Here is a 21,743-nt window from a genome sequence, read left to right as displayed (position 1 = left end):
GGCCTCTTAAGAGTCCTGTATTGTTATTTATCGTCACTACCTCCCCGAGTCGGGAGTGGGTAATTTGCGCGCTCCCGTCTGCCTTTCTTGGAAGTGGTAGCCGTAGCCATTACTCAGGCTCCCTCTCCAGGAGCGAACCCTGATTCCCCGTTACCCGTGGTTACCATGGTAGGCGCATAAAAGAACATCCGAAGTTGATAGGGCAGAGATCCAAATGGATCGTCGACATCACGGGGACGTGCGATCACCCAGAATTTATCTAGAGTCAACAAAGCGGCAGCAGGACCTTGCACATAATGTTTGAGAGGGTCAGCTCACCAGCAGGCCCTCACCTACAATCTTTTACAGGGTCAGCTAACCAGCAGGCCCTTACCTACAAGTCCAGTCTCACTATCGGGGGTCACGTAACTACTTAGCACGGAGGAGTATAGTTCGTTATCGGAATGAACCACACAAATCGTCTCGATCCACCCGCTCACAACGGCCATGTACAACCACCCACAGAATCGAGAAAGAGGTATCAATATGTCAATCCTTTCCGTGTCCGGGCGAGGTTTCCCGCGAGTAGTAAAATTAAGCCGCAGGCTCCACTCCTGGTGGTGCCCTTCCGTAAATTAGTTTAAGTTTCAACTTTGCAACCATACTCCCCCCAGAACCCAAAGAGTTTGTTTTCCCAGAAAATGCTCAGCGGGTAATAGGAATAATGCTGCCGGATCGCCTGTGGGATCGTCTTCGAACCTCCGACTTTTATTGTTGATTAATGAAAACATTTGTGGCAACAAATGCTTTGGGTGTGGTTCGTCTTGCGCCGGTCCAAGAATTTTACCTCTAGTGGTACAATACGGATGCCACCGGCCGTCCCTCTTAATCATGGCCCCAGTTCCGAAAATCAACAACATTTTTGGCTGAACTTGCACTTTATATACAAGTAAATATACAGGAAAGAATGTTTCCTAACAATTTTTACTCTACAATCGATTTTATCTTTGGTTTTGTGCGTATTATTATCAGTCTGTAAAAGTCGCATACTACTCAGACAACATCGCTCCCAGCAGCGACATGGGAGTCCAAGATGCATGCAGACATCCTCCCCATGCTGTTCCCAAACCGTTTCGGTGGTGTTTCCATCAATTTCTGAACTTTTCACATGAGCCAGGCACCCTCCCCTCTTTAAAACAGGGGGTGCCTGTTTTAATGCTCGGGTCCACCCATTGACTTCCATTATACTCGGGTGCTCGGGTGCATCACGATGTGTTCGGCCCGAGCACTAAGGTCCTCTATAATCACTAGTCATCTCACAAAGATGACTCTTGTTCATACAGCCTATTAAGGCATATGGACATCCTAGAGGGAAGGGGGTTGTCCCTGGCTTTTTTTAAGTCAGAACAGAAAGATGCTTGTTTCTTGGCACACATGGTCCTGGCCATGACTACACTATGCCCAAATTGGTGACTGGTCCCTTTTAAATACTGAATTGAAGTTACTCCATTACTGTAATCTAATAACATTTACAGTCACATTGATACAATATGAGAGATACAATTGTCTTTGATTTGTATTCACTCCTGGTGCTCTTGACAGTTACCTTCCATGAAGAGGCCATAAATATAAGCTCCTTCTCGTGGAGGGTGTCCAAAGTCATCTTTTGCTTTCTTGGTAACGTCCACAGTGAGGCACATTTTATCTAGAGGCCATTCATTCTTACGGGCCATGCTCTGCATAATTGCTGATAAGACAAAATATTTCAATCAATTTTCTAAAGTTCTACCAAAAAATACATTTGCAGTGGATAGTTTACATTACAAACATAGAAACATAGAATGTGTCGGCAGATAAGAACCATTTGGCCCATCTAGTCTGCCCAATATACTGAATACTATGGATAGCCCCCGGCCCTATCTTATATGAAGGATGGCCTTATGCCTATCCCATGCATGCTTAAACTCCTGGTAATGCCTTTCCCTATACACTCCTGTATACATTCTTGTATAGCTGAAGAAAATGTCACAGTAATGGCCCATATAAACTGGCTAATCATTGGGTGAATAATGCTTGTACCCGATCACTGTGCCATGTAAGCACAGTAACAACCCATCAGCCAACAAACAAGCAAACACTCCTGTGATGCAGACCATGATGATTGCTCCATATAAATGAAACTAGAGCGCCGATAGACTTGCTATATGATCGTTCCACGCTTGTAATCAGCAGAAAACCACCAGTGTACATGGACCCTAAGGTTCTGTTCAAACTACATGTGAATGTATACAACCATATCCAACTGCATACAGGTAGGTCACCAACTCCCACCATAAAAAAAAAAAAAAAAGGATACCACATAGTACAGTCAACTCCACATTTCAATGCAGTGAAAAAAGGTAGACTACCCAAAACTTTGCAAGACAGACATTATTTAAAGGGGTTTCTCACTTCAGCTAATTATGTAGATAAAGTAAATACAAGGCACTTACTAATTTATTGTGATTGTCCATATTGCCTTTTTTTTTCCATAACATTATATACCCTGTTCATTTCCATGGTTACAACCACCCAGCGATCCTGCAGTGGTGACAGTACTTAGACACTATAGGAAAAGATGACAGCCTCTTTGATGGCTAAGACTGTGGGAGTTCACATAGGATGGTGCTTTTTACTATAGTTTGCAAACACGACCACCACTGCTGGATTGCAGGGTGGTCGTAACCATGGAAACAAGCAGTGTATAATGTGCTGAAAAAATGAATAAAGACTGCAAAGGAGGCAATGTGGAAAATCACAACACATTAGTAAGTGCCGTGTATTCATTTTACATGATAAATGCCATTTGCTGAAGAGAGACAACCCGTCTAATGAAACGTTGGGACTGTTGTAGGCGATGGACGTGTTTGGGGTCATTGGTGAACATAACTTAACTCTTCCTTGATCACTCCTTGTCTATTCATTTAGAATAGAAACAATTTAGTAGTAGTAATTGAGGGATAAAGTAACAAAACTTGGAGCCGATAATGGAAGATTGCAAATTTTGTAGTTACCTGTCAAAAACGACTGTGGATTAAAAAATCCAGGGAGCCAGACTACTGCTGGTAGTACCAGATCTTGTGTCCACATATCCAGTTCACGGCATCTCAATAAAAGATCATTAATCCTGTAAATGAATGGACATAACTCATTTACATTTACCGGTAGTTTAATTGGAAATATTACATTCCCTTAATCATGAAAAAGATTAAACAAGCAGGTCCACAGGCAGATTGTGGTGAAGTGTTAGGTTCCCGCAAATACTGATGCATTGTATCAAATCCTAAGGGTCCAGTCACACGTCCGTAGTGTATTGCAGATCGTACCTATGAAACTGAATGACCGGTTACACATATGCTTGGCAGCTGAAGGCATCTGTGTTGGTTCATGTCTCCCCACATTGCTGAGAAAAATGATGTTGTAATACACGCAAATGAGCCTCTAGGAGCAACAGGGGCGTTGCCGTTACACCTAGAGGCTCTGCTCTCTCTGCACCTTCCGCACCCTCTGTACTCTGATTGAAAGGCCCATGCAGTGTAAACATTATCAAGCCTAACCCTGTAAATCAATCAGAGTGCAGAGGGTGCAGAAAGAGCGAAGCCTCTGGGTGTAACAGCAATGCCCCATTTGCTCCTAGAGACTCATTTGAAAATATAAAACTTCATTTTTCTCAGCAGTGCGGGCACATATGAACATGGGACCAACACAGATGCCTTCAGCTGCCAAGCGCACATGTAACAGGTCAGCCAGTTTCGTAGGTACAAATCTGCTGACAGATGCACTTTAAAATGATCCATGTGTCTGGGTCAGCAGGGTTAAGGGTTCATTCACACTTATAGCAGTTGTGTCCAGCCATTTGTTTTGCCTGAACCAGACACCAGGCACTGTATGCAATGTTTCTCTGTCCCGCAGCATAACTGAAGCCGCGAGGCCCAAAATGGACCCAACAGTAAAATAAACTAAAGGATCAGTTTTGTACTGCACTATGTGACCCCTGTCTTCATTCTCCTTACAACTTTTCATTATACTATAATTATGCTTTTATTACCATGCAACCAGAACATCCCTTTAATCCCAGGCCCATTTTTGTTTTTGTATTTTTACCTTCCAAAAGCCACAACTTAAAATTTATTTTTCCCATAGCCATATGATGGCTTATTTTTTGCGGGATAGATAATCAATATTATACCATTTAATTTACCATATATTGTACTGAAAAAAGGGAGAAAAAAATCTTTGTTGGGTGAAATTGAAAGAAAACCCCCACAATTCCCATGGTTTCTTGGGTTTTAATATTAAGGTGTTCATTGTGTGCTAAATACGACATGACGTCCTTATTTTACAGGTCAGTACAAATACAGCGTTACATTTGTATCATTTTTTATGTTCTACTACTTTTAAAAAAATTAAAATTTTCTGTGCATCGACATTATCTGACACCCATAACTTTTTTTTCCGTTTACAGAGCTGTATGAGGTTTTAGCTACATTTTTTTGTGGAGTGAATGGTAGTTTTTATTGGTATAATTTTTATGAGTTTTTTTTTTTTAAATTTGGGGGGGACAAGGTGACCAAAAAAAAAGCAAATCTTTTATTTATTTATTTTCCATTATGGCGTTCACCGCAGAGAAAAAATATTTTGACATTTTAATAGTTCGGCCATTTTTGGACATGGGGATGCCTGTTATGTTCATTATTTTTGTGTATTTTTTATATGTAAAATTGGGAAAGGAAGGTGGTTTGAACGTTTAATATTTTTATGTGTTTTTTTAAACTATAGTGTTTAGTCCCCTTAGGGACTGCTTGTCCCATACACTGCAAAAGAATACAATAAGATTTTGAGAGGCTGCCTGAGAAGCCGTGCCTGGGGCACAGCTTTTCAGGCAGTTAACCATGACAGGTCTGGGAACCTTCACAAGATCCCAGGATGTCATGGCAACCATTTGGAGCCCAGCTAACCCCAGTCACTATAAACAGCGGCATCTGAGAAGTTAAATGACCTATATTGATGTCATCATCGATCCTGTTCACTGCTGGTGGATGCCTGCTGTATTATACCATGTATGGAGCAAGCTCGGCGTGTGAGCTCGCTCCATACAGCCCCTTAACGTCAATCACGTACGTGTATGTGATTATGCATTAAGGGGTTAAAGAGATCCTGTCAGGTGATTTCTGCTACCTTAGTAGTATGTCATAGAGGGATAGACACTGAGCTTTGTTGTATATACAGTACAGACCAAAAGTTTGGACACACCTTCTCATTCAAAGAGTTTTCTTTATTTTCATGACTATGAAGGCATCAAAACTATGAATTAACACATGTGGACTTCTTCAAAGTAGCCACCTTTTGCTTTGATTACTGCTTTGCACACTCTTGATGATCTTCAAGAGCTAGTCCCCTGAAATGGTCTTCCAACAGTCTTGAAGGAGTTCCCAGAGATGCTTAGCACTTGTTGGCCCTTTTGCCTTCACTCTGCGGTCCAGCTCACCCCAAACCATCTCGATTGGGTTCAGGTCTGGTGACTGTGGAGGCCAGGTCATCTGGCGTAGCACCCCAGCACTCTCCTTCATGGTCAAATAACCCTTACTTTCAAAGTTTTCCCAATTTTTCGGCTGACTAACTGACCTTCATTTCTTAAAGTAATGATGGCCGCTCGTTTTTCTTTACTTAGCTGCTTTTTTCTTGCCATAATACAAATTCTAGCAGTCTATTCAGTAGGACTATCAGCTGTGTAGCCACCTGACTTCTCCTCAACGCAACCGATGGTTCCAACCCCATTTATAAGGCAAGAAATCCCACTTATTAAACCTGACAGGGCACACCTGTGAAGTGAAAACCATTTCAGGGGACTACCTCTTGAAGCTCATCAAGAGAATGCCAAGAGTGTGCAAAGCAGTAATCAAAGCAAAAGGTGGCTACTTTGAAGAACCTAGAATATGACATATTTTCAGTTGTTTCACACTTCTTTGTTATGTATATAATTCCACATGTGTTAATTCATAGTTTTGATGCCTTCAGTGTGAATCTACAATTTTCATAGTCATGAAAATAAAGAAAACTCTTTGAATGAGAAGGTGTGTCCAAACTTTTGGTCTGTACTGTAGGTTTTTATAATATGGAGCAGGATTTTGGAGTAAAAATCAGCATGTAAGACTCTTAAGGACAGTTTAAACACACTGTCAGTTTTTCAAGGCCATTTTCAACCATCTGTGGATCTATTTTCTTAAACGGTTGTCACACGGCCATTTTTAACATGTGCATGTAGCCTAAGAGAGATGGCAAAAGTCCTAATTACCCCACCCATTTATTGTGATTGACAGCTCTTCCTGTATCAGTGTGTGTATAGAGAACGCTGTCCATCACGCTGTATGTAAGCAGGGCAATCCGAACTCTCACAGTCTCTCCTAGAAGTCCTACACAGTAAATCCTGCCCCAAATCATATGAACCCATATATCATCAAGCTCAGCATCCATTTCACTGCTATTATATGGTGAGCTCAGATAGGGCAGCATAAATCTCCTAACAGATTCCCATATGTTTGCTAAACAGATTAGTCCCATAGAAGTAAAACATCACACACACAAAAAATAAAAAAAATAAAAATTGCCCCAAAAGTGGTGGCTTTTAGTACCGGAGGACCAGGAAGCGGTGAAGGCTTCCTGGTCCTCGGATGTCGGCTGTGTATCGCGTGAGGGCGCTCTGTGACCTCACGCTGTGCGTGTCAGATCACAGCACAGCCGACAGCAGGAGGAAGAGGATCGCGATGTAGGTGAGGAGCGGCGGTGTCCAGGAGCAGGAGAGGTAAGTGTTTTTTTATTTTATAAAACATGAGGCTGCTGGGGGCATAATGGCTGATGAGAGGCATAATGGGGGCTGAGAGGTATAATAGCTGATAATGGGGGATGAGAGGCGTAATGGTGATGAGAGGCATAAGGGCTGATTATGGGGACTGATGAGAAGCATAAGGGCTGATTATGGGGGCTAATGAGAGACATGGGGGTGATGAGAGGCATAGGGGCTGATGAGAGGCATGGGGCTCTTATCAGAGGTCTGATCGGGGGTCATTTACATTGAGGTCTGACTGGGGGTCTGATTTGAGGTCTTATTGGGGTCTTATTAACATTGGGGGTCTGATTGGGGCTGTCAGCTGAGGTCTGATTAACATTGGGGGTCTGATTGGTGGTCTGACCTGATGTGTAATGAAAAATAATTTTTTTCTTGTTGTCCTCCTCTAAAACCTAGGTGCGTCTTAGCCCACCGCATCACGTGACAAGGGCTGCCCAAGCCCTTCAGGCAGATTCACCTCACGTCCTCACACGCTGTTACACCCTGCGCCGGGCTGTAACTCAAGCATAAATCACCACCTGAAGCCTGCAAGCGCACCCACGCATTAACACGAAACCTTTGCCGCCACCACCTGCCCATTATAAGGTCGACAGGACACCCCTGAGTGTTCCACTCGCAAGCAGACACACGATGCTAGGCCTCATGGAAAAACAACATACAGCCTCAGACTGCACGCACATGGAGCTAACAGGTTCTTAAAGGGACACTGACAGGCCCAATAAGCATATTTAGGTATATATGTGACAGTACAGGTCTTATAAAGTGTATTAGAATCATCAAACGTTTATGACAAACCATCAAACTTTTATGTTTAATGTATGACAAATGGACAGCACTTGGTTACAAAAAGTGATTAACCAGAGACATACATAAATGGCAAACAATTGTAAAATAAAAAGGAGAAAACAGAAAGTTCTGAAACTTAGCAGTTGCGTGGTAAAAGTCCTTTCCTCCCAGGAGATTTGGGCAGAGTAATGGTGCACAAACCAATTCAATTGGATCTCCCACTTTGTGACACCCAAATATCTCAGGAATTACATTTTTATGTCTTTCCTCCAGGGGCAGGCCTGAGGGGGATTCTCCCTCACACCTCTGACTCAGCCCCTCTGGGCCAAACTACATTACCCATGCAGCCTGCCCCCTGGCCATCTAGGGAACAGGTATGAAAATATCCAAAATATATTTTCCCAGTTGCCCTGGTGAAGATACAGGCCCCAGCCCTTCTTCATAATTCATATCTCATCGTTCCGAGTCCTAGCATATTAAACGCGACACGTCCAGGACGATCGGAAGGTGAGATCCTTCTTTTAAGAATATGAAGGAGAGTTGATACACCATGTCTGGTGTCCATGCGATGCCCCCTTCATACCAGAGGTGATGACCTGGATTTTGGGGACATCCGCCCCTTCCTGAACAAATTATGGAGGATTACAAATTATTGTTCATTCTCTGGTTAGGAAGCCCCCTGCTGGCAAAAGGTGCCCGAGAGTCTGCAGTTCCCTGTCCTTAGATGTGACCATCAAATGGGCCCATCCTCGTTAGCAGCTCTGTGCCAACTACATCACGGGGAGCAGTTTGGCTGTTTCCCAGGTACGAAGCAGACAGCTTGACTCTCTCTTTATGCAGCCTTAAACCAAGTCATAAATGGCTGCTGGCCTTGTAATACAAATACATAAATACACACTGTATATATATGTGAATCACACCGGAATATGTTACACTACGACATATAACCATAAAACATATAATATCACAGCAAACATTATAACTAGGGATAAGGCGGTCCTTATTCCTGACAATATATATACACTGCCTGTCCCAAAAAAAAAAGTCGCCACCTGGATTTAACTAAGCAAATAGTTATGAGCCTCCTATTGGATAATTACTGCATGGGCAATTATATTTCAGCTGGCAACAAGTTATTTAACCCCAACTGGTGCAATGAGTTGCTTCTCATTTCTTAAATAATCTTGTGGTCGTGGATGTTAGTCTGTTTGAGAAGGGTCAAATCATTAGCATGCATCAAGCAGAGAAAACATCTAAGGAGATTGCAGAAACTACTAAAATTGGGTTAAGAACTGTCCAACGCATTATTAAAAACTGGAAGGATAGTGGGGACCCATCGTATTCGAGAAAGAAATGTGGCAGGAAAAAAATCCTAAATGATCGTGATTGGCAATTACTTAAACGTTTGGTGAAATCAAATCGAAGAAGAACAACAGTAGAACTTAGGGCTATGTTTAATAGTGAAAGTAAGAGCATTTCCACATGCACAATGCAAAGGGAACTCAAGGGATTGGGACTGAACAGCTGTGTAGCCATAAGAAAACCACTAATCAGTGAGGAAAACCAGAAAAACAGGCTTAAATTTGCTAGGGAGCATAAAGATTGGACTCTGGAGCAATGGAAGAAGGTCATGTGGTCTGATGAGTCCAGATTTACCCTGTTCCAGAGTAATGGGTGCATGAGGGTAAGAAGAGAGGCAGATGAAGTGATGCACCCATCATGCCTTGTGCCTACTGTACAAGCCTGTGGGGGCAGTGCTATGATCTGGGGTTGCTGCAGTTGGTCAGGTCTAGGTTCAGCAACAGTATGTGCTCCAAGAATGAGGTCAGCGACTACCTGAACATACTGAATGACCAGGTTATTCCATCAACGGATTTGTTCTTCCCTGATGGCACGGGCATATTCCAAGATGACAATGCCAGGATTCATCGGGCTCAAATTGTGAAAGAGTGGTTCAGGGAGCATGAGACATCATTTTCACACATAGCAGTGTATATTATATATAGGTAAAACTCAAAAAATTAGAATATCGTGCAAAGTTCATTTATTTCAGTAATGCAACTTAAAAGGTGAAACTAATATATGAGACTCATTACATGCAAAGCGAGATATTTTAAGCCTTTATTTGTTATAATTTGGATGATTATGGCTTACAGCTTATGAAACCCCAAAGTCACAATTTTGAGGTACCCTTTGCTCAGGGGGTATGGATTAATTAGCTGACTAGAGTGTGACACAATATTCTAATGTTAAGCTCCATTAATGCAATTCCTTTTAATTTGGATTACTGAAATAAATGGACTTTTGCACGATATTCAAATTTTTTGAGTTTCACCTGTATGTATATATATATATATATATATATATATTTATAGTAAAACTGACAAAAAAAAAGCTAATCTCTCACATTACATAGGAATACTTACCAATGCCCTAATCCAAACGTTGATGGGTAAGCCAGCTTTGTCCATGACTCAGGAACACTGTCATAGTAGAGTGCGAGTTGTAAAGCTTCCATGTCTGATGAAATGGTCAACTCTCCCTAATAATGAGAAGAAACGTCAATGTCATGTGATCTCACGTTATAAAAAACGTTTCTATTGAAACTATCCCTACCTTTAACCCTAGATCCAATTCTTTAAGAGACCTCCGGATCTCTCTCATTAAGATGTTCATTCTCTCACATTCCTGGAAACAGACAAGGATGTATGGACTTCTCTCTGTTGTCTTCTGCATGATCTCTAGCAAATTATATTCTTCTGGGAGCTTCTCTAGAATCTCATCAATTATATTCTTAACCTATGATGAAGAAAGGCTGAATTTGACTGATCATCCTATAAAACCCCTCCCTGACAAAGAGAATCTGACACCACGCTTCTTGGACTCCATGAGCAGTACTGCAGATAAGGAGTCTAGAGCAATATTTTTATTTTCCTACTTCCCCCTTTTCGCCCTCTGTCGCATTTAATGCTGCTTTGAAATAAATTGTTTGGACTGCTGCGCATGCGCCCGGGAGTCCTCTCTATCATGTTTGCACAGCAGTCCTTACCATGTATTTCAGTGTAGCTGTGTGTGTTGACAGAGGGGGGAAGTAGGAAAAAAAAAATATGGACTCCTTATGTGCAGCACTACTCAGGTATTACTGCAGATAATAGTCCAGGATCCTGGACTATTATCTCAGCAAAAAAATCTCTTCTCAGCAAAAAAATCTCTTCCTTCCTTAACATTAGGGCTCATTCAGACAGCCGTATGTTGCTTTCCGCATCTGGTCCACAATTTTGCTGATTAGATGCAGACCAATTCACTTCTATGGGGCCCTTTTCTTCCGTTCCACGGATCAGAAGAACAAAAAAAGAAACAGTCATGGGGATCAAGCTTAAAGGGGTTGTCTCTCTTGAGCACATAGCATTTATTATGTAGAGAAAGTTAATACAAGGCACTTACTAATGTATTGTAATTGTCCATATTGCTTCCTTTGCTGGCTGGATTTATTTTTCCATCACATTATACACAGCTCGTTTCCATGGTTACGACCACCCTGCAATCCAGCAGTGGTGGCCATGCTTGCACCAGCTTATGCGCAGTTCCACGGTCCCGGAGTGGTCAGCACATTTTTCTATAGTGTGCAAGCACGGCCATTGCTGATAGATTGCAGGGTGGTCGTAACCATGGAAACAGTGTATAATGTGATAGAAAAATTATTCAAGCCAGCAAAGGAAGCAATATGGATATCCACAATACATTAGTACGTGCCTTGTATTAACTTTCTCTACATGATAAATGCCACTTGCTGAAGTGAGACAACCCCTTTAAGGCCTGCCCAGTCTGTCGGTCACAAGACAAAAATGAACCAAATCAGCAGACTATTTACCCGTGTTCTCTGCAGGATTTTTACAAGGCTGGAGCGTGCAGCAAATCCAAAAGACTAAAAACAGTGGCCAAGATCATGTCCTGTTTACTTTTACCATTCTCTAGACTTTATCCGATTATTTTAGCAATCCGTTAAAGGAGAGCTCCACAATCAATTACCTGCTGCCATGTCATTCATGTTGGATCGCAGACGATCCATGTACAAACAGGTGGAGCAGTAGGAGACAGCAGTTACATACACTGATCACTTACCTTCTCTTCTGCGGACATGCCTGATCCTTCCCCAACCAGGGTATCTTTAGGCTGCATTTCTAATATGGTCTTAAATAGATTATCAGAAGTCACTGTTAGGAATTCAATCTCAGCGTTTGGGTGTAGTCCATACAAAACAGGATTTTCTGCAGGCAGCATTTCATCTATGTAGGCATGGTATCCAACGTAATCCAGATTTGGTGGAGCCCGGAAGCCAGGAGCTAATGACAACTCACCGTCAAGCTGAACATGAAAAAAGTTCCATATAGTGAGAGCATATTCAGGAAGTAAAAGCAGTGCCACGATAAACTGCGGACAGCGCTAGGTAGGGGTTAGGAAGAGCACTGCAAACATAGGTCAACATATGCACTTTAATTTTGGTATTCTGTTCCAGCATAGGAACAGAATACTGGAATTGTTGGATCCTGCATGTGCCGGACCCTGACAGTGCCCGTCAGATCCCATTCACCATAATGGGGTCTGTTAAGTGTCCAGCGTGAATATGGTCCTTTTTTTGCCGGAACCTGCACAGCATTATGTGAACCTAGTTTTAGAAGATAGTGTGTAATATGAACTTTAAAGTGTAAATGCCATTCTATTTTTATTTGTAAGGGCAGTGATGTTAACCAGTTTTTGTAATATACTTTAATTACTGAAATCGTACATTTGTTGGAAATTATGTTCATTTAAAGGGGTTATCCAAAACTATAAACTGCTTCCCTTCCCCCCCCATATGCCGGGCCCCTCACACGGAATATACTTAACCCGCTCCCCGCACCGCTCCTGCCTCTCTCCCTGCGCCGCTGAAAACATGTTATGTAAACAGAAGAGAGTGGAGCGTTACTAAGGCTCAAAATGGGCCACATTAGAGCTATTTAGATAAAAGAAATGTTTGATTTCAGTAATTAAAGTATATTACAAAAGTGATCAGCATCAATGCCCCTACACATTACACAAATAAAAATAGAACGGCAGTTACACATTAATTTCGACAGGTTCTGCTCCCTCAAGTGCACTGGAGGTGGAGCTTCACTTTCAAGTGTCTACATTGAGCCCCTCTGCTCTGAGTGACCGCTATAGTGGTCTCCTGGTTAGAGGCTACAGATGTCACCCATAGCAGAGGGAAGGAGTTGCGAAGCAGCCTAACGCAGACAGCACTCCACAGTGAAGCACCCAGTTTTATATCCTTACTTTTCTCCTTCTTGCAGCCAAACTATTGCTCACTCGTATGAGAAAAAAAGAAAAGGAGGTTAGGACCAGAATGGACAGCTATGTGATAAATGAGGAACTCCAGCCGTCTCCTAGATTAGCACAACAAATGTGTCAAGACATGGACATCAGAGATTGAATATGCCTAGCTGCAGCTCCACCAGAAAGTAAAATCTCCTTCTTCATCTAATAATAAAGTAGTCAACAATCACGACAAAAAATATTGACATGCTTCGATCACATATGCAATCATAATGTTAAAGGGGTTTTCCAATCTCAGACAATGGAGGCATATCACTAGGATATGCCTCCATAGTATGATAGTCCTGCACCTATCTCGTACATGCAGCTGGCAAAGCGCGGCTGCCCTCTATTCTCTTCTATCTTCTAGTGATCATGGTGACCTCTTGCTTCGTTTATGGTCATTGCTATCCGCCTTCTAATTTTAATTAACATTCTGCACCTGAGGCATTACAATGGGCACTTAACCCTTCTTTGCATTTATAATTGTTCTATTGCCTTTGATATTTTTGCATCTGTTAGGGTCCATTCACACGTCCGTGTGTGTTTTGCGGATCCACAAAACACGGATATCGGCGATTTTGCGGACCACACATCGCCGGCACTTAATAGAAAATGCCTAATCTTGTCCGCAATTGCGGACAAGAATAGGACATGTTCTATTTTTTTCGGGAACGGAATTGTGAACCCGGAAGTGCGGATCTGCAATTCCGGATCCAGGCAGCCCATCGTGCAGCCCCATAAAAATGAATGGGTCCGCAATTCCGTTCTGCAAAATGTGGAACAGAATTGTGGACGTGTGAATGGACCCTTAGTCCCATAGTATAGTTGATATGCATTGTTATATAATGTGTCTTACCAGTGCTGGACTCATAAACTCCTCTAAGTATGTCTGACATAACCTTCTGTCCCAGTCATCAGTTATGTGGCCACCATACATAATTTCACCAAACAGGTAGCGCAAATCCTCCCATGGTACCTGCATGGCATAAAAAACAAACAGGTAATTATAAGTGACATACAGGGCATGATTGGCCATAGACCTTACAGGGAAATTTCACAGTGGGCCGATGCCCAGAGGGCCGGCCAAGCCCCCCTCGTGGTCGCCAGCCAGGTACATAAAGATCTTATGATTTCAGCATTAATTAATGTAGGAGCAGCAGGCACTTATCCACCTAGCCAGGGGCTTTAGCTGCCCTCCTGATTTGAACTTTATTGCCATCCTCAGGATGATGATACAGTTTCTTACCACAGATGGCAGTATTTTGTGCTACACTGTGGTATTTGATGCTGCTGGGGTGGTATTTTGTTCAGCATTACTATGGTATTACTGGCCCCACCTACTTCGGGCAGTTTGGACCAACCTACAATATGGGGCTACTTTTAGTTTTTAACAGGATGTGAGAACAAACAGTGGCCATTTTTATTTTTTCCCAATTCCACCCCACCTGGAATTTTTCTCCGATGCGGTGCGCCCTCCTTCACTTTGCAGGCTCAGTTTTAAAAAAAGGTGTGGGTCCCAGAGGTGGAACCTGCACCTATCAGACAATGGTGGTCATATCCTAGCAATATGACCCCAATGCATCAAAGGGGCAAACCCCTTTAAGGAGTTAAATGTTCCCAGAAGGTGCGATGGTTCTTAATAGCATTATCAGCAAGACAATGGAAAGAGCAGACTATCACATGAGATGAAGTCTAGTAAATAGCTGGGGTCTATGTGCCAACACTTCACACACACATTCCGACTCAGCCCACCTAAGTATTATTTTCAAACTCACCTTGTTAATTTAGTAAGTATGGCATAAACTTGTTTTACTTTTCCAATAAAATCACTCATCTCACCTTAATTTTATCTCAAGTAGGGTACCAGTGGGAATGTCACAACAAGGTGGCATCCCTAATACATAAAAATGACACGCACAAAAACCTCAGTGTTATTTATGCACGTGACGCGTTGCAAATTGCTTCCATCATCAAAACTAATTGTAGTGATTATTAATGCAGCCTTGAGAACTGTCAGATTTGCTGTATGTAATTACATTTTTGCAAATGCTTCATTACCTGCCTAATGAATAAGGAACACACGTACATGTAAAGCACTACTTTTGTTAACAGAATAAAGGACATTTTTCCTCGATGATTTGGACTTTTTAGGATAACGGTATGTGCGCTGTGGCCTACCACATCCATTTGCTTCCCTAATATCCCTTTAGCAGGATCCCACCAGCAGGACTACTCGAAGAGAAAGGGGCTAAGCAGCCAAATCAGGCACACCCCATGGACAGGTGTGCGGCTGTTTCTGGAAGACAGCAGCCATGTTTTATTAACCCCGTACAGCCCCGTTAATATATTGTCGTTTGAGCATAGTTCTCGTTGGTAGCATGATCTAAGCAAAGAACAGATTAGAGCCTATGCTGCTGTAACTGTACAATCCATCAGCCATAACGGTAAAATGACAATGGGATCTGTCAAGGGGTGGCATATATTAGGGTTTGTTCGCACACGGCAGATTTTGTTGCAGAAAATTTCTGCGACTGAAAACCAGTTCCATTCATTTCAAAGGGGCTTTCAGATATCCATGTGCTTCCATGTGGGCGTAAGCTCCCTTTTGAACATAAATTTGTGAGTACGCTGTGCTCTCTGCTCTTCTACAGAAGCAGGGAGACCTACACGGCCCGACATTACTTACACCACTAAACTATCGTAAATTACATCTGAAATCTGTGCCAGCATTTCTGGTGCATGGACAGCCTGAGATTTGCCAAAATTATTAATAGGAATATATCACCTACATTTTTTACTACTTAAAACCAGGCAGGGGCTGGTGAAGACGTGTCTCTTGCAAAACGGGCTCACATCCACAGTGCCGGGAATAGACCTGGTGGTCGAACAGCTGACTAGGGTACTTTATCTAGAAAGACTGGAGATCCTCAAACATAGAGACTGAATGGCTAAGGGGTTCTTCCGTAAGTGGAGGAGATATACTGAAACCTACCTTACTCCTAAAAGAAAATTGGGGACTTGATGGTCCCTTTTCGCCTCTTATCGTGGTATGTGGAGGAAGAACTGAAGGAATCTTGGCTACGGATCAGGGAACATGGGCAGTACGTGAATGTTATTTCTGAAGGGAGGGTGGTGGGAACCTGGGGCCACCGAAGGTTGCAGTGTGGGGAGTGGTTGGTGGTATAAGGGCTCATGCACACGACCGTATGTATTTTGCAAAAAATACGGATGACGTCCGCGTGCGTTCTGCATTTTGTGGAATGGAACAGCTAGCCCCTAATAGAACAGTCCTATCCTTATCCTTAAGGAGGACAATAATAGGACATGTTCTATTTTTTACAGAACGGAGATACGGAATGCACATGTTTTTTTGCAGTCCCATTGAAATGAATGGTCCCGCATACCATCCGCAAAAGAAAACGGAACGAACACGGAAAGAAAATACATTCGTGTGCATGAGCCCTAAGACTTAGATCCTGATCGTATGCCTGATTAGGGTACTTTGATATTGGACACCAGCATTGCCTTGCGGAGGATTGCACCATATGTACAGGATTCCACGTTTCTTCCTAAATACTGATTCTTACCGGAATTGTCATTTATTACCCTATTCTTATCTCTGTTAAAAGTTTGATATAAAATTCAATAAAGAGATGTTTTAAAAAAAGCAGGTAGGGAAACCTATTCCGTTTTCCTATCTGTTTTTATTTTCTGAATAAAATGTATTTTTCTGTACATGGTTATGGGGGCAGCCATCTTGCCGAGGCTGCAGTTATCAGCATATAGAGATATGCTTTACAGCAGCCACATGAGCCAGAAGGCATAATGGACATGAGATGTTCATTGACATCTATGGGAGAGTTTTTCTAGGTATACTCTATGCAAAGGATATTGTGCAGGGAGGGGGGCAGGCTGAGCTGTGACCATCAACTCTGAGTGGTGTGATCTCGTATTTATATATAGGTGTAATTTATCATTATAAACTACCAGCCATGAGAGGACTCCTGAGAAGTGATCTGTACAGCATATTATCAGGAATTATGGACAGGATTTTAGATTTTTTTTTTTATCATAATGACGTAAAACTACAAACATAGGTAAAAATTCTTAAAAAATATGTTTTGTATAAAAACCAGATTTATAACAAATGTGTCAGCTATCATTTTTTTCTGCGGGTTTAAAACCAGATAGCGACACAAGGACTGTCATCTTTCCCTGAGCTGTTGTTAACGGAGTTGTGCCAAGTTTTGAAATTATCCTCCATCCACAGGATAGTGGAAAACTAACCGATTGGTGGGGGTCCAACTGCTGGGACCCCCATCAGTCTTGAGAACAGAGGCCCCGTTCCCCCAATCTGATGGAGCAGCAGATCAGGCATACACGCTGCCACTCCATTCATTCTCTATGGGACAGCTGGAGATAGTCGGGGGCAGCGCTCGGCTATTTCTGGCGATCTGATGGAGAATGAATAGCATGCTCACCCTGCTGCTCTATTAGATCAGGGGAATGGGACCCCCTCGTTCTAAGGATTGATGGGAATCCCAGCCGTCAGATCCCCAACAATCAATTAGTAGGGGATAACTTCAAAACTTCACACAACCCCTTTCACAGCATTTAGAGCTATGCTTTACTGGAGCCACCATGGGCCATTGACGCAATGAACACTAGGGGACCTCATTGACTTCTATCGGAGAGTTGTCTAAGTCAGGAGGGAGTAGATAAGCTGTCATACCTATTACTAGGCTTAGTGGTCAGTGCGAAAACTGCAGGATTTTAGGATATTTTTCTAAAATACAGATTGTGACATGTAAAGTTAAAATTAACCACCAAAAATAATGTAAAAATACGTTTTACATAAGAATTAGATTTAAACAGCAAGTCATTTTCTGATGACAAATTCCCTTTAAACAATAGGTAAGTTACTGATCCTTTTAAGGTCTCATGCACATCACCATATCAGTTTTGCGGTCCGCAAATTGCGGTTCCGCAAAACACAGATACTGGCTGTGTGCATCTCATATTTTCTCCTTCCACAGGCCCATGCCATGTATTACAAATTTTTATTTTTGTCCGCAAAAACGGGCAATAATAGAGCCTGTTCTATTTTTTTTTTCGGGCCCGCAGAACAGACATATGGATGCAGACAGTACACAATGTGCTGTTCTCATCTTTTGTGGCCCTAATGAATCGAATAAGTCTATATCCGAACCCACAAAAAATGCACATCAGATGAAGAACAAAAATGCGGTTGTGTGCATGAGGCCTAAGAGGCATGCTCCTCATTACTAAATTTATCACATCTTATGCCAAAGCAGAATCTGATTAATATTGGCGTACTACGGTCCAGTCATAAATTTTGATGCTAGACAACTGGGTCATAATGTCACAGCTCACGTGCAGTGGATTTCCACCACAAAACCATTGCGATTGTAGCAACTGCTTTACACACATATGAAATCACAATTAGGCCTCATGCACACGACCGTAGTTCTGGTCCGCATCCGAGCCACAGTTTTTGCGGCTCGGATGCGGGCCCATTCACTTCAATGGGGCCGCAAAAGATGCGGACAGCACTCCGTGTTCTGTCCGCATCCGTTGCTCCGTTTAATTGGCCCCGCCCAAAAAATATAACATATCCTATTCTTGTCCGTTTTGCGGACAAGAATAGGCATTTCTACAATGGGCCGCCTGTTCCGTTCCGCAAATTGCGGAAGGCACACGGGCGGCTTCTGTTTTTTGCAGATCCGCGGTTTGCGGACCACAAAAAAACGTCACGGTCGTGTGCATATAGCCTTATAATGTGCAACATTTCTATGCAGGTAGGAGACATTTTCCAAACAATGCACCTGATTATCATTAATTGATTGTTTTAATGTCACTGACAGACATAGGTGTGAACACTCCTCTATCATTCCTGGAATTGCTGTCCTAGGGACCTCGACAAGCTATTCTCTTAATCTCAACGGCGATATTAAATGTTACTCTTACAACAGCCCAAAGACTGTTGGTTTTTATATAAAATGATAGTAAGTTTAGCCGTGCTCAGTTCATTGCACATTGCTTACCTTTGTATTGGCTTCTAGATAGTTGTATAGGACATTGACACATATAGTCAGGTCTCCAGCATTGAACGGATAGCTGCGATTCCAACCTTGAGGACCAAATTTAAGTCTCCCAGCAACAGAAGCATGAAAGTAGCAGAGAGAGAAAAGAATGCTCTTAAATTCATGCTCTCTTGCACAAATTTCCAGTGTATCCTGAAAAATACACCACACAGAATTAATATTACAGTACATACATGTCTTTAATGTTTTTAAACACTATGAATTATTAACCCCTTAATGAACAATGAAGTACTGTAGATGTATGTCACAAACCTACTCCACACACAGTGCGTGCTGTGTTACACAGCTGATACCTGCCTGCAGCGGCCGACACCAGAGATGACCGACACCAACCCACTGGGGAGGTCAGGATTGAAGATCAGTCCATTCCTGGCTGTTTAACCCCTCAGATACCACAGTCAATAGCAACTGAAGTCTCTGAGCAGTTAGACAGAGTAGTGCCGATCAGTTGTAATGGCAGCCTGGGACCTTCTGAAAAATAAAAAATAAAAATTTCTGCAATTGATCGCTTGTGCTGTTCACTGCACTACTTCTGTATTTCAGTGAACAGCACAAGTGATCAATTGCAGAAAAAAAAAAATAGTAAAAAGAAAAAAAAAATAGAATTGGTCAACTTATATCCCACACTCCGGTAAGATATAAGTGAGGGACATGAACATGTGGAGTCACTGTGGGTAGAAATACATGGAGGCAAAAACAATAATAAATTACTAATAGGAGTTTACTATAAACCACCTAATATACCAGAGTCCACAGAAAATCTGCTACTAAACAAGATAGACGAGGCGGCAGTTTATAATAAGGTGGTTATTATGGGGGACTTCAACTACCCAGATATAGACTGGGAAACTGAAACCTGTATATCTCATGAAGGAAACAGGTTCTTGGCAATAACCAAAGACAATAACCTTTCCCAACTGGTTCAGGACCAGACTAGAGGGACGGCCATACTGGACTTAGTATTAACCAATAGACCTGACAGAACAACAGATGTGCAGGTCGGGGGACACCTGGGAAATAGTGACCATAAAGTAATAACCTTCCAATTATAATTCAAAAGAGTTTTTCTTCAGGGAGGAACAAAAATACCAAACTTCAAAAAAGCTAAATTTAGCCAACTAAGAGAGGCCATAAGCCTAACTAACTGGGACAAAGTCCTCAAAAATAAAAATACAGCCACAAAACGGGATAGTTTTAAAAGCAGCCCAAAATCTGATTGTGAAAGGTACATACCGTATGGGAATAAAAGGTTAAGGAACAAGAAAAAAAAACGTGGATGAATAGAACTGTAAAGAAAGCAATAAATGACAAAAATAAAGTTTTAAATCCCTAAAACAGGAGGGCGGCGGGGAAGCACTGAAAAACTCTAAAGAAAAAAATAGAATATGTAAAAAACAAATAAAAGCAGCCAGACTAGAGACCGAGAGATTAATTGCCAAAGAGAGCAAAAGTAGCCCTAAAATGTATTTCAATAATATAAATGGTAAAAAGTATAAATCTGAAGGTGTCGGCCTTCTACGGAGTAATGAGGGGGGAGTTACAGAGAGCGATGAGGAGAAAGCAAAGCTATTAACTATTTTTTTTCTCCACTGTATTTACTGAAGAAAATAAACTGTCAGATGAAATGCAGATTGTAAAAGTTAATTCCCCATTAAAAGTGCTATGTCTGACCCAGGAAGAAGTACAGCTTCGTCTTAAAAAGATTAAAATAGACAAATCGCCAGGACCAGATGGCATACCGTATCCTAAGAGAATTAAGTAATGTCATAGCCATACCCTTATTTGTGATATTTAAGGACTCTATAATGACAGGGAGTGTTCCACAGGATTGGCGCATAGCAAATATAGTGCCAATATTCAAACAGGGTCCAAAAACAGAGCCCGGAAACTATACTGTCGTGGGTAAACTGTTTAAAGGTTTTCTAAGAGATGCTATCTTGGAGTACCTCAAGGAAAATAAGCAAATAAAGCCATATCAGCATGGCTTTATGAGGGATCGGTCATGTCAAACTAATTTAATCAGTTTATATGAGGAGGTAAGTTCTAGACTTGACAGCGACGAATCAATGGATGTCGTATATCTGGACTTCCTCAAAGCATTTGACACTGTACCGCATAAAAGGTTAGTATATAAAATGAGAATGCTCGGACTGGGAGAAAATGTCTGTATGTGGGTAAGTAACTGGCTCAGTGATAGAAAACAGAGGGTGGTTATTAACGATACACTCAGATTGGGTCACTGTCACTAGTAGAGTACTTTAGGGGTCAGTATTGGGCCGTATTTTCTTCAATATATTTATTAATGATCCTGTAGAAGGCTTGCACATTAAAATATTTTTTTTGCAGATGACACTAAACGGTGTAAAGTAATTGACACGGAAGAGGACAGTATACTGCTACAAATGGATCTGGATAGATTGGAGGCTTGGGCAGATAAGTGGCAGATGCGGTTTAACACTGACAAATGTAAGGTTATGCACATGGGAAGGAATAATGCAAGTCACCCATACATACTAAATGGTAAAACACTGGGTAACACTGATATGGAAAAGGACCTAGGAATTTTAGAGAACAGCAAACTAAGCTGTAAAAAACAGTAAATTAAGGAATAA

General features: G+C 41.9%; 1 protein-coding gene across 1 annotated transcript in view; it reads right to left on the bottom strand.

Annotated features, from left to right (window-relative positions):
* DNAH11 (dynein axonemal heavy chain 11) overlaps nt 1-21,743 on the bottom strand; it is a 303,358-nt gene that overhangs the window by 7,798 nt on the left and 273,817 nt on the right. The window contains exons 76-82 of the mRNA XM_040433722.1: nt 19,072-19,263; nt 13,863-13,982; nt 11,774-12,016; nt 10,268-10,450; nt 10,078-10,193; nt 3,033-3,145; nt 1,586-1,726 (exon numbers count right to left, since the gene is read on the bottom strand). Coding sequence (XP_040289656.1) covers nt 1,586-1,726; nt 3,033-3,145; nt 10,078-10,193; nt 10,268-10,450; nt 11,774-12,016; nt 13,863-13,982; nt 19,072-19,263 — 1,108 coding nt within the window. The remainder of the gene's footprint in view (nt 1-1,585; nt 1,727-3,032; nt 3,146-10,077; nt 10,194-10,267; nt 10,451-11,773; nt 12,017-13,862; nt 13,983-19,071; nt 19,264-21,743) is intronic.

Source organism: Bufo bufo, chromosome 5, assembly GCF_905171765.1.
Source record: "Bufo bufo chromosome 5, aBufBuf1.1, whole genome shotgun sequence".
NCBI lineage: Eukaryota > Metazoa > Chordata > Amphibia > Anura > Bufonidae > Bufo > Bufo bufo.
This window is presented reverse-complemented; position numbering and strand designations above follow the sequence as displayed.